Source organism: Anneissia japonica, unplaced genomic scaffold (assembly GCF_011630105.1).
Source record: "Anneissia japonica isolate Jap-2015-1 unplaced genomic scaffold, ASM1163010v1 scaffold585_len4108843_cov191, whole genome shotgun sequence".
Lineage (NCBI taxonomy): Eukaryota > Metazoa > Echinodermata > Crinoidea > Comatulida > Comatulidae > Anneissia > Anneissia japonica.
Window position 1 is genome coordinate 2,132,906 of NW_022716829.1, and position 16,491 is coordinate 2,149,396.

The window sequence follows — 16,491 nt, forward strand, 5'->3', positions numbered from 1 at the left end:
ATATAAATCAAGATAGCCGTTAACACTGTTAAATTATATAGGCCTATAAATCATCATTAAAGAAAGGTAAATACAGTGTTCGAATAAAGGACATAATAATACATCGTGTAGCATAGCTCTCAACGAATGTAGTCTCACAGCGAAGGATTGAAACCCGACTTCGAGGTTGGGAAACCAAACCCTTCCCGCTGCGCCAAACCACTCCCCGACATAGCATACCCCATCACAAAACATGCACCATATGAAATAGATGAGGATGTGGCTGTTGCATGTGAGGGGAGGAGATTGGATTGTGATACTTGTGTTTGGAATTAGGATTTGACGGTCAGTTATTATAAGAATATCACATAGGGCAACGGGCATTACCACATGGACGATTGCCGAGTTGAGGATGGGTGGGACCTCCCAAGACGGGGGATCTCTGAATTCTTCCACATAGGCAGATTGCCTTGAATGATAGAAAAATCTCGTTTGATGTTGCGGGAAAGAATGTTAATTTGAGTGCAGTTTTCAAATGCCATAGGGATGAGTTTACGTTTTGGGAGTATATTGGAGCAATTGGTCACGCGATTTGTTGGATATTTTGTCTATGATATGTTTTATGACTCGGATAGGATCATTACTTCTAGTCAGTTTGTTAATGAGGATACCAATATGTTTCTCTTGTTCCTCTGTAGAGGAACTTACTTCATTAATAACAAATAGTTTACCGATTGCTAAACATTTTAACCAAAAAGATCATAGTACTAACTGTATGAAATTCATTTAGTTTCTAGCCGGTTAAAAACACTTATGGAGCTTGTTTATTCATTAAATTTATTTGGTAGAGTCTCGCATTAGCATAGAGAAGGCATTAGTTAGACAATAGAAGTATTAACCTTTATTCGGTGTCCGACACGGGCTAGTGGGTACTAATACTATCGTATATGCCAATAATGCCTCTATGCTCTTCGCATTTAATTACCCAGTCGTTGAATAAAAGACCTAATGCCTTGGTATTCCATGGAGGTACTGTATAAAAACTCCATGGGTATTCAAACCAAGGACTTTGAACAGTTAAAATTCCTTGTTCAAACTATAGGTCGCGACACAATTAAGGTTGCCACTCCTATTTTTTGTGAAATGCAGGTGTTAACTTTCATTGGTGTTCGACACAGGCAAGTGGTGAATAACAGTTTGTGATATTCTAAAATTGATTATATCAGTGCATTTCAAAATTATAATTTTTGAGGGCTTCTCCCTTGAACCCCCCAGAGTATCAGGGCGGCCTTTGGCCTCACCCACTTACGCTACCGTCAGGGAAACCAAGCCCCTGTCAAGGGGAAGATTTAGGGGGCGACCCAACCCCCTTTCGAAAAGTCAAAAAGTGAGAGAAAAGAAAGAAAAAGAAATTATTGGTCGCCCCAAACGCATTAGAGCTTATTTCTGGGCGTCTAGATTTAAACAAAAAATGTATTAATTGTTAATTAAAGTACAGTATCATTAAAAGTGCTGTGTTCTTTTTTTTTAACTGTTTTACATTTCTATCTGTGGCTCGAGCTTACTTTGGTGGCAACATTTAAAACGGTAATGTAATTTAGCGTCAACAGATAAAGTGGATTGTTTACAACGAATCCAGCTCTATAACTGGTCACAATATAATTACATACTTTGATAAGATCCTCCTTCTTTGTTTGATGATAGTGACCCCCTTAACCATTAAGGCCATTTTAATCGAAATATAAACTGTTTTCTGTCATAGATAAAATTTCCATGAAAAAATTAGTTGAACGAATGGTGGTCTCCAATAAGCTATGCTCAAATATAGGGCCCCCATTTCAAAAAGTTTAAATACCAGGGGATTAGAACAGCTGCTGAGACCGCATAGGCACCTCTAAAATAGTTGCGAAGGTTCCGATTATCATTAGTAGTCTAGTTATTACTAGCATGGGCCATAAGGGGTATGGAGTAATGAGAAAAAATTTCCCTACCCCACAGGGGAAATTTAAACTCAGTACACCCCTACTTTCAACTTCAAGGCAAATTAATTTACATTTCGTAATTTTTCTATTTATCATCTATAAAGTGTTTATATTTTTCCATCTATATAGGATATACTGTATAAGGGGCGGGGCTTACTCTCTAAATGCAAACAAGTGAAAAAAAGAGTGAAAGAGTGACTACTGGGACCACTCCAAAAAAGAGTGAGATTTCACTATATTCAGAGTGAATTTTAGTAATTTTTCACTACTCATTCAAGAGTGAATTTTCACTCTAGAAAGAATGAAATTGAAGTGGTCCCTGTAGGCACTCTTTTCGAATAAATAAAGAAATTCACTCTTTCTCATTAAGAGAGTAGTGGAAAGTCCGTTTTAAGTCGACCCCACACCCGCCGTTAGTCTCAACATTGGATGAGATGACTACGACTTGGTAGACTTAAAATACAAAATTTATTGAAAATATGAATACCCGTTCTTGCGTCTTCCAGATAACATTCGAAATATTATATTCATGTTTTGAGTAGGCCCTATATTTTTGTGTTTTAATTCGACCAAGTCATTGTCATCTCATCGTCTTTTTCATCGATTTATATTACAACATTCGATTTCCAGCTTTTTTATGTGTAGCAACTGCTATGCACTTTTTGTGTTGTGTAGCAATTCCAATTTTTTTTTTTTTTTTTTTTTTTTTTTTTTTTTTGGCGGTGATAATGAATGAGTATTAAAGAAAAGAAATGACACTTTTCAATAAGAAAATCACAGTGATGCGTCTTTATTTTCTAACACTAAAAGTACTTAAGTAAAACAATGGTTCATGTACATGTAATAATAATAATAATATGCAGAAATTTATAACGCACCAATTCAAAAAAAATTATCAAAGGCATTGTATGTGTGAACTCGATGTAAACAAGCATACTGCGCTTTTTTTGGTCCAAAACATTTGATAACAACTTGACTTTGGCTGTTTAAAAAAAAAAAGAAGTCGGGATATTTTTATGCAACAATCCTCTTAGTTTTTACAGTCAGACCTTGCTGAAGACTGAGTAGTTAATTCTAGGCAAATAATTGCGACGCATTTTTTTGTGATGCATTTGTGGAAATGCTTCGCAATTAGTGTAAAACGTGTCACATTTTGCGATGCGATACTGGGTAAATCGAACGCTGTTTATATATTATCTAAGGCATGGGTAAGCATAAAAATCGGTCGGAGGGCCAAAGTAAATTTTTGATTGAACACCGAGGGCCACACAAACTTTGATGTTTCCAATGAGCTCCAAAAACCTCTGCTTTTACACCACTTTATTCTCACTTTAATGTTATTTGTTACATATCAACCGTGTCGGGGTTATTAATTCATTAAAAAAAATCACTGTCGGGTTATTCAGGTTCTGTGCAACACCTTCGGCGCTCCACACACCGCGACCGAAATGGGAGTTTAATCTTTGGTATTATCTTGATTATTTTTTATTTATAAAAAAAAAGTTGAGAAGCGGGACAATTCGGGGATTGGGTGGGACCTAGGACAGCGGGATACGACTCCCAAAAGCGGGACACTTAAAGTTTATGGGAGACACATGAACGAAAATGGACAACGCTTACTTGAACTATGATCTAGCTAACAGTTGTGAGTGACAAACACGTTACCTCGTACCTCGCTGGAAACATCGTGGATGCACCCAAGGTCAAAGCATTGGCACCAAATCGACCTGATAGTTACTAGAAAGAGAGATTCGAAATCAATTTTACATACAAGATCATATCGAAATGCAAACTGGGATACAGACCACAGTCTTGTGTAACAGGGGCGGCGCTAGCGGGCGGGGGAGGGCTGCAGGGGAGAAAAGGACCCCCCGTCGGGGACATCTGGACCCCCCGCTTGGACCCCCGGTCGGGGAATTTAAAGCAAGTTCGTCGGGGAAAAATCAAATCTCGGGCGCCGTAATAGGACTAATCCCTTTTAAATAAATAATCTCATAATTAACACATTTTATTATCTTTAATAAAAAGAATTCCCCGACGGATCCAATTTTTCCCCGACAGGGGGTGGGGTGGCTAGGCTTCCCTGACGGGGGAATGGCGTGGACCACTTTGTCGGGGAGCTTGGACCCTACCACCCCCCACTCGTCGGGGAATTCCTGGCGCCGCCCCTGTTGTGTATTCAAAAGTAGCCATGACATTGAAAAGGGATCATAGAGCACGGAAACAAATGCAGAGGAAAAACTTAAGGTCTGCGGCGAGCAGTTAAGAGAAAAACCAGGAATTGTGCCAATAAACACTGGCTTCAACTTTGTGAAAGCATACAGCAAGTTATAGACATGGGGAATGTGAGGGGAATGTACGAGGGTAAAGAAAGCAATTGGACCAGCTAAACATAAGATGGCATCTCTAAAAGATATAAATGGAAATCTGATATCTGACGTAAATAAACAGATGGAAAAATTAATTGAGCATACGAAATACTTTATAGTAGAGAATCAACCATAAACGTGGATGCTCTATAAAACTTGCCAGAGTTTGAGGTGATGCAGGAGATCGACCAGGATCCACGTAGCAGCCCCGAGAGAAAGAAGAAAAGGAGGCGTGTACAGCAGTCATCATTACTGATCGAAGGAGCCACTCATCTGGTGCCTGGAGTGTTTAGACAATGTGTAACCATATATATTTCTGGGTCTAGGAATAATGAGAAAGTCTGTCTATTTCCGTAATTCGTTCATAATTAGGCAAAATTTCCGTAGCAACTACTAATTTTAGGCGTAGATGTTGTTGAGTAATGAGCATCCCATTCTATAAGGGTTTTCTTTTTAATTTATGTCGAAGAAAATGCATATCATCGTCATGATACATAGCCTAAATAATAGGCTTATTAAAATAATTATCATTTCATTACCACTGTAATTGTTTACATACATATAGGCCTATATATAAATAATAATTATTTGTTTACGGTGCTATAAAGCTGGCTTGAATATTATATATTCTATAAAAACAATGTACTATACACAAAATTGCATCAATATAATCGAGAACAAAAAACATGGAGATAATGCATCAAAATAAAAGATAATAATTTGCCAAATGCTTTTATTTTTAGGAATGCATTGGACATGGCAAATTCTAAGTTTGTTAAAATTTGACGGTGACTTTAACAAACTCAGTTTATCCGCTCAAACGAATTCACCACCATCAAGCCCATTTGAAATTTCAATGAAGCTACAGGATGCTACAGCCTACCATGCATATGAATATTTCGAGAAGTTACCGTCTCCCAGAATTATTACAACGCACCTTCCAATGAATCTGCTTCCAACACAGGTGTTTGAGAAAAAAGTGAAGGTTTGTATATGACTTTGATTCTAAACTTGACATCATCATCATCATCATCTGCCTATTTCACATCCACTGCTGTGTGAAGCCCTCTTCTATCATTTTCCATCTTCTTCTGCCTGATGCTACACTCTTGTCCAGTTTGCAGTTTCCACGTACGTGACATAAACATACTTTAGTATGATATTGTGTTCGTATAAAGTGAATTGGTTGTTCTGGGGCTAAGAATATTGCCGTCCAGTCCAGGGTTAATGTTTTGTGGGCAATAAAGATGTAAAAATAATACAAAATACAGAAATTGAGATTAAGGACGTAGGGAGCTTTTTATCTGTTCTCAGTCATTGTTTGTTTTCTAATGATCATTAATTATTTGTTTTAACTTCTATTAGCTTGCTGTCTCTTATACACATCTAGATGTGTATAAGAGACAGCAGTACACCCCTACTTTCAACTTCAAGGCAAATTAATTTACATTTCGTAATTTTTCTATTTATCATCTATAAAGTGTTTATATCTTGGAGGAGAATTACCTTGGAATGATTTTATCGACACATTCATATCGAATAAAGGTAGGCCTAAAACTCTATGTATGCCTAAAAGTCAGGATAATTATTAATTAACACAGTCAAGAATTTACACATTATGAATTTTGCAAAAAAAATATTGGGCGGCGATTCCACAGAGAACTAAACGCGACGACGCGCACGCAACCGATCCTTTAATGACGATCCGCTAACTTTCCAACAGACAATCAGCAGACGGCGGCGTCGCGTCGTCGTTAATCGCTCACCGAGAATGGAGATGGATTTGTCGGCCGATCTTACAAAGCAGTATGTGCTCGGCTTTGCACATCATATGCCTACAGGTTTAAGAGTGCTGCTTGTGTTAAGAACGGTTTCCATAAAATCGCTACACGCTATCGCCAACTCCTTTGGCGATGCTGATTGGTCAATTGGATCAAGGAGCGTTCCCGATTACTTCGGGACAACTACACAGTGCAAAAAAAAAAAAACAAAAAAAAACAAAAAAACTGTAGCGACAATGTAGCGATTGTATGGACACCGAGCTTGAAGCTAAAAACCCTTACTTTTCAGTATTAAAGTATTTCAACAAACTAATTGCAACTGATCAGGGCCATCAATACGCGCATGTCCTACCAACACAAAAGTTTTACTAATGCTGACGTTGTTATTTTGTGAGACCTAAGCAACATCATTTCATTACAGTAAAATAATCCATTAATACTAAAGGGCGAGGATTAGTTTTAGCAGAAGGTTCATTTTTCTCATGGTTACCCCTGGTACAAGATGTTATTACATGGCTTATTCTTGTTGTACTTTTTATTTTATCGTTTCTTGCATGCTGCACTCCAACTATAATCAGATAGGCCTATATAATCAATTTCTTTTGATTTTCATAGCATCTTATGGTACGTGGTCGTCCCATGTTCTACCCTTTTGGAAACGCCGCGATGAGGATAATGTGATGTTTTTGAAATTCGAAGACATGAAAACGGTAAGTTTACGATTTTTTTATTTATTTTGCCTTTCATAAAATGTTTTTATTTTTGTATTTTATAATTATGAACTGAATATATTAGTGTATGTGGAAACAAACGTTATTTGTAAGTTTTTGTCTATCAATTCAACATTTTGCACTGCAAATAAGTGTATTTTGTATTTCTGTAGCTATTAACTTCATCAATATACATATCAATTTTGTTCAAAATATGGAAGATGAATAATTATAATAATGTCGCCTCTCTTTCTTATTTGCATAAATGAAAAGAGAAATACATTTTTGTGAATGAATGAATGAATGAATGAATGAATGAATGGGTAAGTGAGTACCGTATACAACGTCGACATGAGGCCTATAAATGTATTTAAATTTTTAATGTATAAATGATTGTACGCTATTTTAAACAATTTTAACATAACTTTTTGTATTAATTATTATAGGGACTAACTATTATTATTATTATTATTATTATTATTATTATTATTATTATTATTATTATTATTATTCTTATCATACGTATAAATGAAGAATAATATACATTAAATAAAAGAAAACTTGAAATTACACAAAATAATAAATTTTTATCCTAGAACACGCACGCAGCAGTTACCAAAATTGCGAATTTTACAAACAATTCAACTTCAGAAGACGCTATACGGAGAACAGTTGCAAACTCATCGGTTGAGAAAACGAGAGAATTTTGGGATTCCAACCAAAATCGTGGAATTACTGCAAAAACATTGAGTGTTGGGTCACACGTACGAAAAGGTAAGCAGAAATATTTTCGTCGCATATTTCGGCGCCAAGATTTTCCAAGGGGTGAGCTAAACTGTCCGGCAGTGGGGTCTGAACATTTCAGACGGAGGCTAGACTGGTGGATTGTAGGGGCGAATCGCCCCGGGCGATGACCTGGTGGTGGTTCACGGGGCTAACGCCATTTCACGACGACAGGGAGATAAGCGTGGACTATACAATAGCTCATACACTAACTCTCTTCTCCTCTAAGGGTCTCTTCGTGTTTTAGCTGACTGGTAAACTGGTATTAGCCACTCTCGTCTGTCCACAACAGGGGCTGTTAGTACACCGGGGTAGCAACCCTACTCGTCTCGAACGATGTACTGGGTTCTTTATAGTGCACATGAGCCAATTGTGTACACTGAGCCTGCGGTATATAGGCCTAGTCCCTTTTCGAGAAGACTTGTTCCTTCTCCAGAACCATTAGCGAGCGTGCCGTTCAAACCAGCGCCGATATTATGACTGTAGGTTGCGGCGCCCCGCCTTAACCGCCGCTAACCGCTCGGCCATTCGACTCGATTATTAAAAATGTATTACTACCCGATTTTTAAATTGGCATTAATATTATTTATACATCAGTTAATTGGCATACTGAAACATCCAGATTTGATCACATAACACCTATTCTTCATCATTTCACTGGCTTCCAACCAAGAAATGTATCATTTTCAAATTGCTGCTAATCATTTACAAATCGCTCAAAATTCAATCACCAAAACACAATTTTGATCTCAAACCCACTAAGATCTTCAACCTGCACTAGATCCCTTAGGTCGCCTACCAGTACATCGGTTTTGTTCGTCCCTCCCAGCCGCCTTAAGACATACGGCGAGCAAGAATTTACAGTTGCAGCTCCTAAATTATGGAACAGCTTACCCGAGTCAATCCACTAGTCCCCTCAGTGGATGTTTTAAAGAATCAGTTGAAAACCCATCTTCTTGGTTCACTTTAAATTAATTTCGTATTTTTTGAGCGCCTTGGGACGATCTAATGATTGTGTAAGGCGCTATACAAACACACTACATTTCATTGCAATACATTATTTTAAAATAAATATGCAAATTAAACAATTATGATATTATATCTAGATTCTTCAATATTATTTGATCCATTAAAATATCAACATTTGATCAACATACACATTACATTGTACCTTTAAACATATCGAAAGATAAAAATATTATTATCCGAGTCGTATTAGGCCTATGCATCACTAAAGAACATATTTGTCCAATTATTATATGAAAAAGAGGATCTTGAGAGTGACGTGCAGTAACATATTTTGTACATTAGTCATTATAATTAGGTTAAGTTAGGTTAGTTAATTAGATATTTATTTTTATGTATTTTTGACCAGGCATTGTTGGAGATTGGAAGACCCTATTTACAGTAGCCCAAAGTCAATCTTACGACGTTCTGATTGAAAACGACCTGAGGGGTTCAGGACTTGAAATGAAACACGAATGAGAACCATGTCTTTTGAGAGGTATAGGCATACACTCATTGTAAGGTGGGAAACAATCTAAATTGAAATGGATGCATATACACGAAAACAGAAAGTCTCTTCTCGTCAGATACGGGATATGAAAAATATGCAATATATTTTGCATTGTCTGAATATTAATTAAAAGAGACTGGGCTTGAATTTTTGTATTTTGATTTATGTCATAATGTATGGTTCAAAAATCGATTACAGAGATATTTTATTTATTAATATTACGTTTTAATTAATTTTAATTTTGTTATTTTAACGAGTGCTATGAAAACAAACGGGTCTTGTTTGGTGAGACAATGACAATATGCATGCATTATAGTATACTACATGTATATATCTTTCTTATACTCTATTTTAGGAAGCTTTAAGGGTGTTGCATACCTTTAAGAAGGACCACGGCTTCACCCCCTCCCTCATTTGTAAACAGTGTTAGAATTTTAAGACTTGCTTTTGCTAGCCAATACAAATTCTTTCCTGGGATCACTCAAAATGAATACTTTTAAAATACGTCGCATCAGCAAACGTTATACATATAGTTTGGTGTTTATTTTATGCTGTACAATTTCTAATTGACTCCTTCTAATATAGGTTTGAGACTCGTGCTCTGATAGAAATCCACCATAAACTTCTATCAATCAAATTCACCCGCTAACCTGATAGTAACCCATTGGAATATTCGTAAGATATTTTTCACTATAATGCAAAAATTAAAATTTTCGGGTTTTAACGACTGCTGCTTAAGGGGATTTATCAAATTTAAATTCGTCTTAAATCCATAAATCCCAGGCCATGTCTTGTAAGATACAGTAATGTGATATTGTATGGTTCAGTTTGGTTTTTATATGCCTGACTGTTTTCTGTGCGAGATGGAGCTGTATAATTTCTTGAGTTTAAATACTGTATTTGTTCATATCAATTGCAACAAGACTATAGTGAATTTTGTAAACATTGCTAATTTTGCAAGTTGACGTCTTTCAGCCTGAGTTTGTGGATTATAGCATTGATATTAGCTGATACATTCATATCTGTTAAGGGTGAACCTAGCAGCATGGGGTTGATTTTTTTTTTCTATTTTTCTTTTAAGAACATAACGGTATGTGTGGGGATCCAAAACAACACTTGTAAGGTTGTTCTTTAACTTTTTTATTAGTAATATTAAAGTTACGTCTGAGGAAATTTAGTGTATTATTTGCTTTGACTGTGGATATTATAACAAAACCAGTTCTACTTTAAGTACATTTAGATTATGCATATTCAGCGAGAGAGCTAGAAATTATAGGCCTACATATATTTTTCATTATAGGCAATATTACATTTATGTGTGCGGTTTTGGTCCTTAAGTGTAAGAGCGTGAGACAGACTTCGAATAGGCCTATGTGAGACTCACGCCGAATGCGTGAGCCTTGACGTGTATGAACATGTACAGGGCAAAACATTTGATAGTCGCAGAACTATGGAACGCATGTATCCCTCAATGCCAAGTGTCATTTGCCCCATAATTTGTAGCTGTGCCGACAATAGGGAAGAAAAACAATATTCAGAATGAAATTAGTGAGTATTGTGAGGGGTTGAATAGCTAAGAATGTAACATCAATTTGTATCATGGAGTGTATACTCTATTAACGGGCATTAAATCACCTAAACTACTGTATAAACCAAGCGTGTTTTTAAATTCTGTTGTTAATTGTTTTGAAATTCACGTACAGTGTATGTGACGGTACTATCAAGATGGGCTTCTTTTCGACGCTAATTTTGCAAACTGAAGAGATCGAGGTTTTACGGATAAAATTATTTTTATCGGTCGAATTAGGAGATTGTTGAATTCCGAACAAATACGATACGACATTATTTGTTGAAAAGTACTGTAAATCACAACTGTTCTCATTACAAACTACTGTAGTTTCTAATTTTTAATGATCAGCTATTGAAAGAATAAAGTCTACATAAACGACATTCAAATTAACTTTAATGTGAATATACGATTTTAAAGGAAATCAGAAATAATACCAGTAGGAAAAAATGCCATTAGGAAGAAATACCATTAACAAAGGAATAGTCCAGGGGTGTTTCAATAATTACACACTTATCTTTTGACAATTACAAAAAGCTATAATGATATTTGTTCAAGGGTAAAAAACAAAAGTTTATATATAATGACAAAGCTCATTTGTGCTTATTCGAGAGAGGTGCTTGAATTAAATGGTAGAGTCCTACTTGGTCTATAATGTATAAGCATATGCCTCCAAGTGCAACGCTTGTATGACTAATTTCGTTAGAAATCGATCGTTTAATAGTTTCTCGATTGTACATAACATCGAATCATTGCACAAAGGGCACAAAATAGTATCTATCTCAATAAGGCAGGCAGAGCATAATGTTGGTATCGAACATTTTTTTCTCCACATAATTTTAACATAAACTTTCTTTTTTATTCATTATTTATTTAAAATATACAGGATACAATTTCAGAAAGGATGTAACATTTTTTTCTTAAAATATCATAAGATATAAACACGAATATAATAAAAATTAAAAATTAAAAAAAACCGGTTACACAGTGACACAATTAAATAATTTTAATCCTAAGTTAGTACTGTAATTAATAAAATAGATTTTCTTATAATTGAATTTAAAGCTGTTTATATAACACCATGTTCCTATTTGAGCACTGTTATTATTTATCTATTTGCTTATTATATATTTATATACATATATATATATATATATTATTATTATTATTATTATTATTATTATTATTATATGGTTACTACATAAGGCCATCGTTTTGTCCTGTGAGCGGGCCGCACTAAAGTGCTGTGATACCCTCCGAATCAGGGATATCATCAAGTATGACATCACCCTTGAAACGAACCTTCTTATTGTCAACGTGCTCATTTGGATTTTCTTCTTCTCCAGTCTTGGTCATCGAGATAGAAGTGAAATCTGTTGACGCTTTATCACCTCCATCATCGCTTGTACCATTAATATCAATACATGTATGGTCTATCGTTTCGGTCTTTTCAGGGGTCTTTTTGAAAACCTCGTGATCTTCTTCTACTAGGGTGTCCTCTGTACCCCCTTCAATTGTGCCAGGTGCAATGACAAGTGGCTCCTCGTATTCCTCGGATCCCACGGATCCCAGGCCAGTGTCCTCTTGATCCGCATCGGGCTTATCATCTTGGTTAGCTGATTTGTCGTCGTTTGATTTGTCTTCCTCGTTGATAAGAATGCCTGAATCAGCATCATTAGAAGCCTTATGTCGAACGAGTTTACTACTATCGACGTACACACGAGCGACGGTGGTTTTTCGAGTACCGTTCGGAGTTTTTGGAACAATTGCACTATCCCAATCGATGTTGTAAGGATCAAAACCATCGCTAACCTTATCATTACCATCATTCATCAGTTCTGATACGTCTTCCTGAATTAAAAGAATTAATATTTGATCAAATCAATTATTCATTTGTTCGTAATTACCAAATGGTAAAAATAGACTCCCAACGGGAGCGAGTGTCTACTGCTTGATTTGGCTATCTTTAACTCATAACCTATCTACGCTCTCTGTGTTTCTCATGAATAACTGTACAAGTAACAGATTGAATTTCTTTCTAAGACAGGCCTAGGCATGGCATCATATATTATTTCATAGACTTATTTTTGGCAGACTGTTCATTTCTATTTTTTAGTTTATGATGACTGAGGTGTATCCCACCATTCCTCTAACCTGATTCACCCTTAACCTTACGAGAGAGATGACAGCTAAGTGTCTACTTGCCCGCAAGCGAGAGTAGACACAAACACGTCCAGTATTTAAAAACTACAACCGCTCCTCTTTCCAATAGTGCACCAAATCATTAATGTAATAACGTTATTGCCCATGTTTTGCCAAAATATGACCTTTTTTCTTATAACAAATTACAAATATTTGTTTATATGTAGTCTTTACCATCGATTCGTAGATGTTGTTGATTGGAAGCTCGTCATTTTCTGTGTTATCAGCTGTCTCTTGTCCAACCTCGTCGATTGTTGATGAACTGTAAGAGAGAACAAACATAAATACAGTAATATCTTTCCTTAAATTAAAATCTATTACAGTTATAAGCTAAGTAACAGATATAACGGTGATGTGCTTTTTCTAGCTCACCTTTGATAGGCGTTATTGGTCGTAACAGCAGCGCGTCTGCTGTACCCGTTGGGCAGATTATGAATATTTTTTTTGGTGAAAGGTGTATATAAGTGCAACCGATAATACCAAAGAGTATAGAACTGCAATTGATTCTGCATGCATGCAATGAAACGAAAAGCGGCGGGCGGGGTAAAAGTTGACCATTTGACTAAGTGGAGAAACTACAGGAAACAAACGAGCCCGAGCGGCGCTTTTATTATTGATATATAGCGCTGCCGTCCGGACGCGATTTTTTTCCCGTACGAAACATTTACATGAAACTCCACTCGGGCCGTCTCGACTGAATCGACCCAAAAATCTCAGATAAACGTCTACAAAACAACGTTTTGTAGAACGTCGCATGTCTAATTTTTGAAAATACATTGATGTTACCATGCTAATACTAATGGGTCGTTTAAAATAACTGAATGAATATAATATTTGATTGAGCTGCACGAGTAATGAAAAGGGTTATTTTAAATTGAGTCACATACTGTGACAATTTTTATTTTTTAGTTAGGTCTGGGTTTTACATAATTACCTAGGCCTACTAACTATTAAAAACATACTTTCTGGGAACACAGAGACTAAGGAAAAGCGCGTTTCTCGGGCCGTTTCTTCATCAAATGAAACAGGGTGACAGTTATTTTCAAACTAAGAGCTGAGAATAGGCAGTTCTAAAATACTGGATGCCATAAGAACTGCCAAAATGGCAGAGCAACAATGAATGTATAAATGAGGCCTAAGCCTAGTTATTAATATCAGGCATAGTAATCTGCAGTTTCTTGATTACAAGGCTAGACCAAGTTAACAAGTTAATTACATGTAATGAAGAAATGATTATTTATTATTATTATTATTTTTATTATATTATTATTATTATTATTATTATTATTTTTATTATTATTACTTAGACAATGGAGGAATTAGAGAACAATTGAAAAATCGACGTTAAGTGGAAATGATACAAAAAATATTCCCTTGGGCTAGTTATAGGCCTATTAAATAGTATGGTTCCTTATTACAAGGTTTAGTCCAAGGTAATTAATGCTGAAATAATAATAATAATAATAATAATAATAATAATAATAATAATAATAATAATAATAATTATTATTATTATTATTATTATTATTATTATTATCATTATCATAATTTAAAATTACATTACAAGGATTTCGCCAAGTTCAATAACGGAGCGGAATGGTATATTGTATTTATTTAATAATATTTATCTTATGCAATCTACTTTTTATTTCATGCTTCAATTTTTTTCAAAATTTCAATCAACGTCATGTGAAGCGTGACTGTTGGTGTCAGCCTAGGACCCTAGGGACCTAAGCCTATAGTTTAAGAAGGGGCCTAGGTAGGCCTTAAGTCAGCTTGTAGTTAGGCCTATAGTTTATCCTCTTTCTCTCTAGCCTTTGGTATTGCAGTACCTATCTACACTTTACAGAAGGGGGTACTAACTGTTGTTGTAGATATTATACTAACATTTAATAACATCCAAGAAGGTCACAGTTAGTTACACACCTACATCCTACATCCCATAAATCCGTAAGATATCATAGGCCTACCGTAGGTAAACATAGAAAAGGGGAATAATAGTAGAACTCGAGCGTCACGACATTGCGAGGTGTCTGCTCTTGTTCCTCGTATCAAACTCAGTCGAGTCAATCCGAAATGGCCCGAGAGAAGTTTCATGCAAATGTTTCGTACGGAAAAAAAATCGCTGTGCGGACGGTGTAAAATTGCTCTCTGTGTACCCACAATGCATTTCGAACGGATGTTCAACTATATTGGGAAGCTGCTCTATCTTCTGCTATTTATTATCTGCTACAGGTTCAATTCAAACACAACTCCGGCGATTACAGCTGCAACGTTATGGAATACTCCCCAGGGATGCGAATAGAGTTCGAAGCTCGAACATGCGTTCTATCATGGTGGAATGACATCTAGTATTTCTTTTCGAGTTTTCCAGATAGGAATGCGTGCTTCAACGAAACCCGGAGAGTCGGACCTCTTGATAATACCCGGAGAGTTGGACCTCTAGCGTAACAAAGTGCGACAGTACACCGTCTTGTAAGCTTAACTGGTCTTTGTCAAAAGGCAGGCAATCAGACACAAAATCTAACCTATCACAGAGCATTGCGAACGTACGAGTTCTCTGTAAGCTTTAGCCTTTGCCCCATTCCCGGCAAAATTTCATTTTGATATAATATGTTAGAAAAATTTATAAATATAATACAAAATTGCTAGTTTAACTGAACATTCCTAAGCATGAAAAATGCAAAAATAAAACTCAAATTTGACAATTAAACAAAATAGTTTCATGCGAGGTGCGAGGAAGACAAACTAATATCATTAGAGAGGGCGCACTTTATTCATCGCACAAGACCGTATCGGCGACGTATAACAGTTCAGTGAATCGGACTAATTAATGCTTTTATTTAATTAATTGTGGGATGAATTAAAATATCTTATCATGACAGTTCAAGGCATTAGTGGGAGAGATTTTTTTTTGTCTTTCGTGGGGATCACCCACCTTTATTTGTCCTCTTTTCTCATGATTTTCAATTTTTCTTTTTCTCTCCTATTATACAGTGATCTTATGCTGTATCAATATTTACATATGCGTTCACAATTCAAAACAATTTTGCATTTATACATTATTACAATATAAAACAAATTTAAAAGAAAAATTAATTGAATTTCATAAGCATACTTTTTTTTAAGTAGGAGAAAATTGCACATTTCCCGTGGGAGAGATAAAAAATAAAGAAGAATGCGGCGGGTTCGCGAAACAATTACCCTACCTACCGGACGCTCGACTGTATTGAAGTATACACAAAAAGCAACTGAGAGCATGCCATGCCAGCAGATCCGCTCTCAACCTCTGAATTTGTATAGTAACAAAGATGTCGTCGAGAAAATGGTAATCTATAAGAAATAGGCTCTACTTCTCAATTTTCTCTCTCTCTCTCTCATTTAGCGTAAAACTAAAATTTGTACCAATAAATGACTGGTTTATAATAATCAGAATAATAATAAATAGGGCTTATGCATTTTTTCTGAAAATTTCACTAAGAAAATGGAATGTTCTTTAAAGTAAGAGGTTGTTTATAATAAACCGGTATCATAAAGGCCAACTCAGACAGCGTCGGGCGACGCAGCCCGACCTGATTTATCGTCGGGGACAGTCTTAAGCC

General features: G+C 35.9%; 3 protein-coding genes across 3 annotated transcripts in view; 2 read left to right on the forward strand and 1 right to left on the reverse strand.

Moving 5' to 3' along the window:
- LOC117109979 (amine sulfotransferase-like) overlaps window positions 1-5,693 on the forward strand; it is a 6,395-nt gene extending 702 nt beyond the window's left edge. Inside the window, exon 2 of the mRNA XM_033252497.1 lies at window positions 5,074-5,693. Within this exon, the coding sequence (XP_033108388.1) occupies window positions 5,074-5,327 (254 nt within the window). The 3' untranslated portion in view covers window positions 5,328-5,693. The remainder of the gene's footprint in view (window positions 1-5,073) is intronic.
- Window positions 5,694-5,824: 131 nt separating this feature from the next.
- Window positions 5,825-10,768, forward strand: LOC117109995 (sulfotransferase family cytosolic 1B member 1-like). Its single transcript, XM_033252528.1, has 4 exons — window positions 5,825-5,875; window positions 6,727-6,821; window positions 7,418-7,595; window positions 8,980-10,768. The coding sequence occupies exons 2-4, from the start codon at window positions 6,792-6,794 to the stop codon at window positions 9,087-9,089; spliced, it is 318 nt and encodes a 105-aa protein (XP_033108419.1). The 5' UTR covers window positions 5,825-5,875; window positions 6,727-6,791; the 3' UTR covers window positions 9,090-10,768.
- A 1,049-nt stretch (window positions 10,769-11,817) lies between these two features.
- Window positions 11,818-16,491, reverse strand: part of LOC117109971 (protocadherin Fat 4-like) — a gene marked incomplete in the record, with an annotated part of 23,296 nt that continues 18,622 nt past the window's right edge. The window contains 2 exon segments of the mRNA XM_033252487.1: window positions 11,818-12,538; window positions 13,064-13,151. Of these exon segments, the coding sequence (XP_033108378.1) occupies window positions 11,924-12,538; window positions 13,064-13,151 (703 nt within the window).

What these genes read in the sequence shown, in the direction of transcription:
- LOC117109995 (XM_033252528.1), top strand. Translation starts at nt 6,792, where the DNA reads ATGTTTTTGAAATTCGAAGACATGAAAACG. An exon ending in AATTCGAAGACATGAAAACG is followed by an intron (nt 6,822 to 7,417) that starts GTAAGTTTACGA and finishes TTTTTATCCTAG; the next exon opens with AACACGCACGCAGCAGTTAC. An exon ending in TGGGTCACACGTACGAAAAG is followed by an intron (nt 7,596 to 8,979) that starts GTAAGCAGAAAT and finishes ATTTTTGACCAG; the next exon opens with GCATTGTTGGAGATTGGAAG.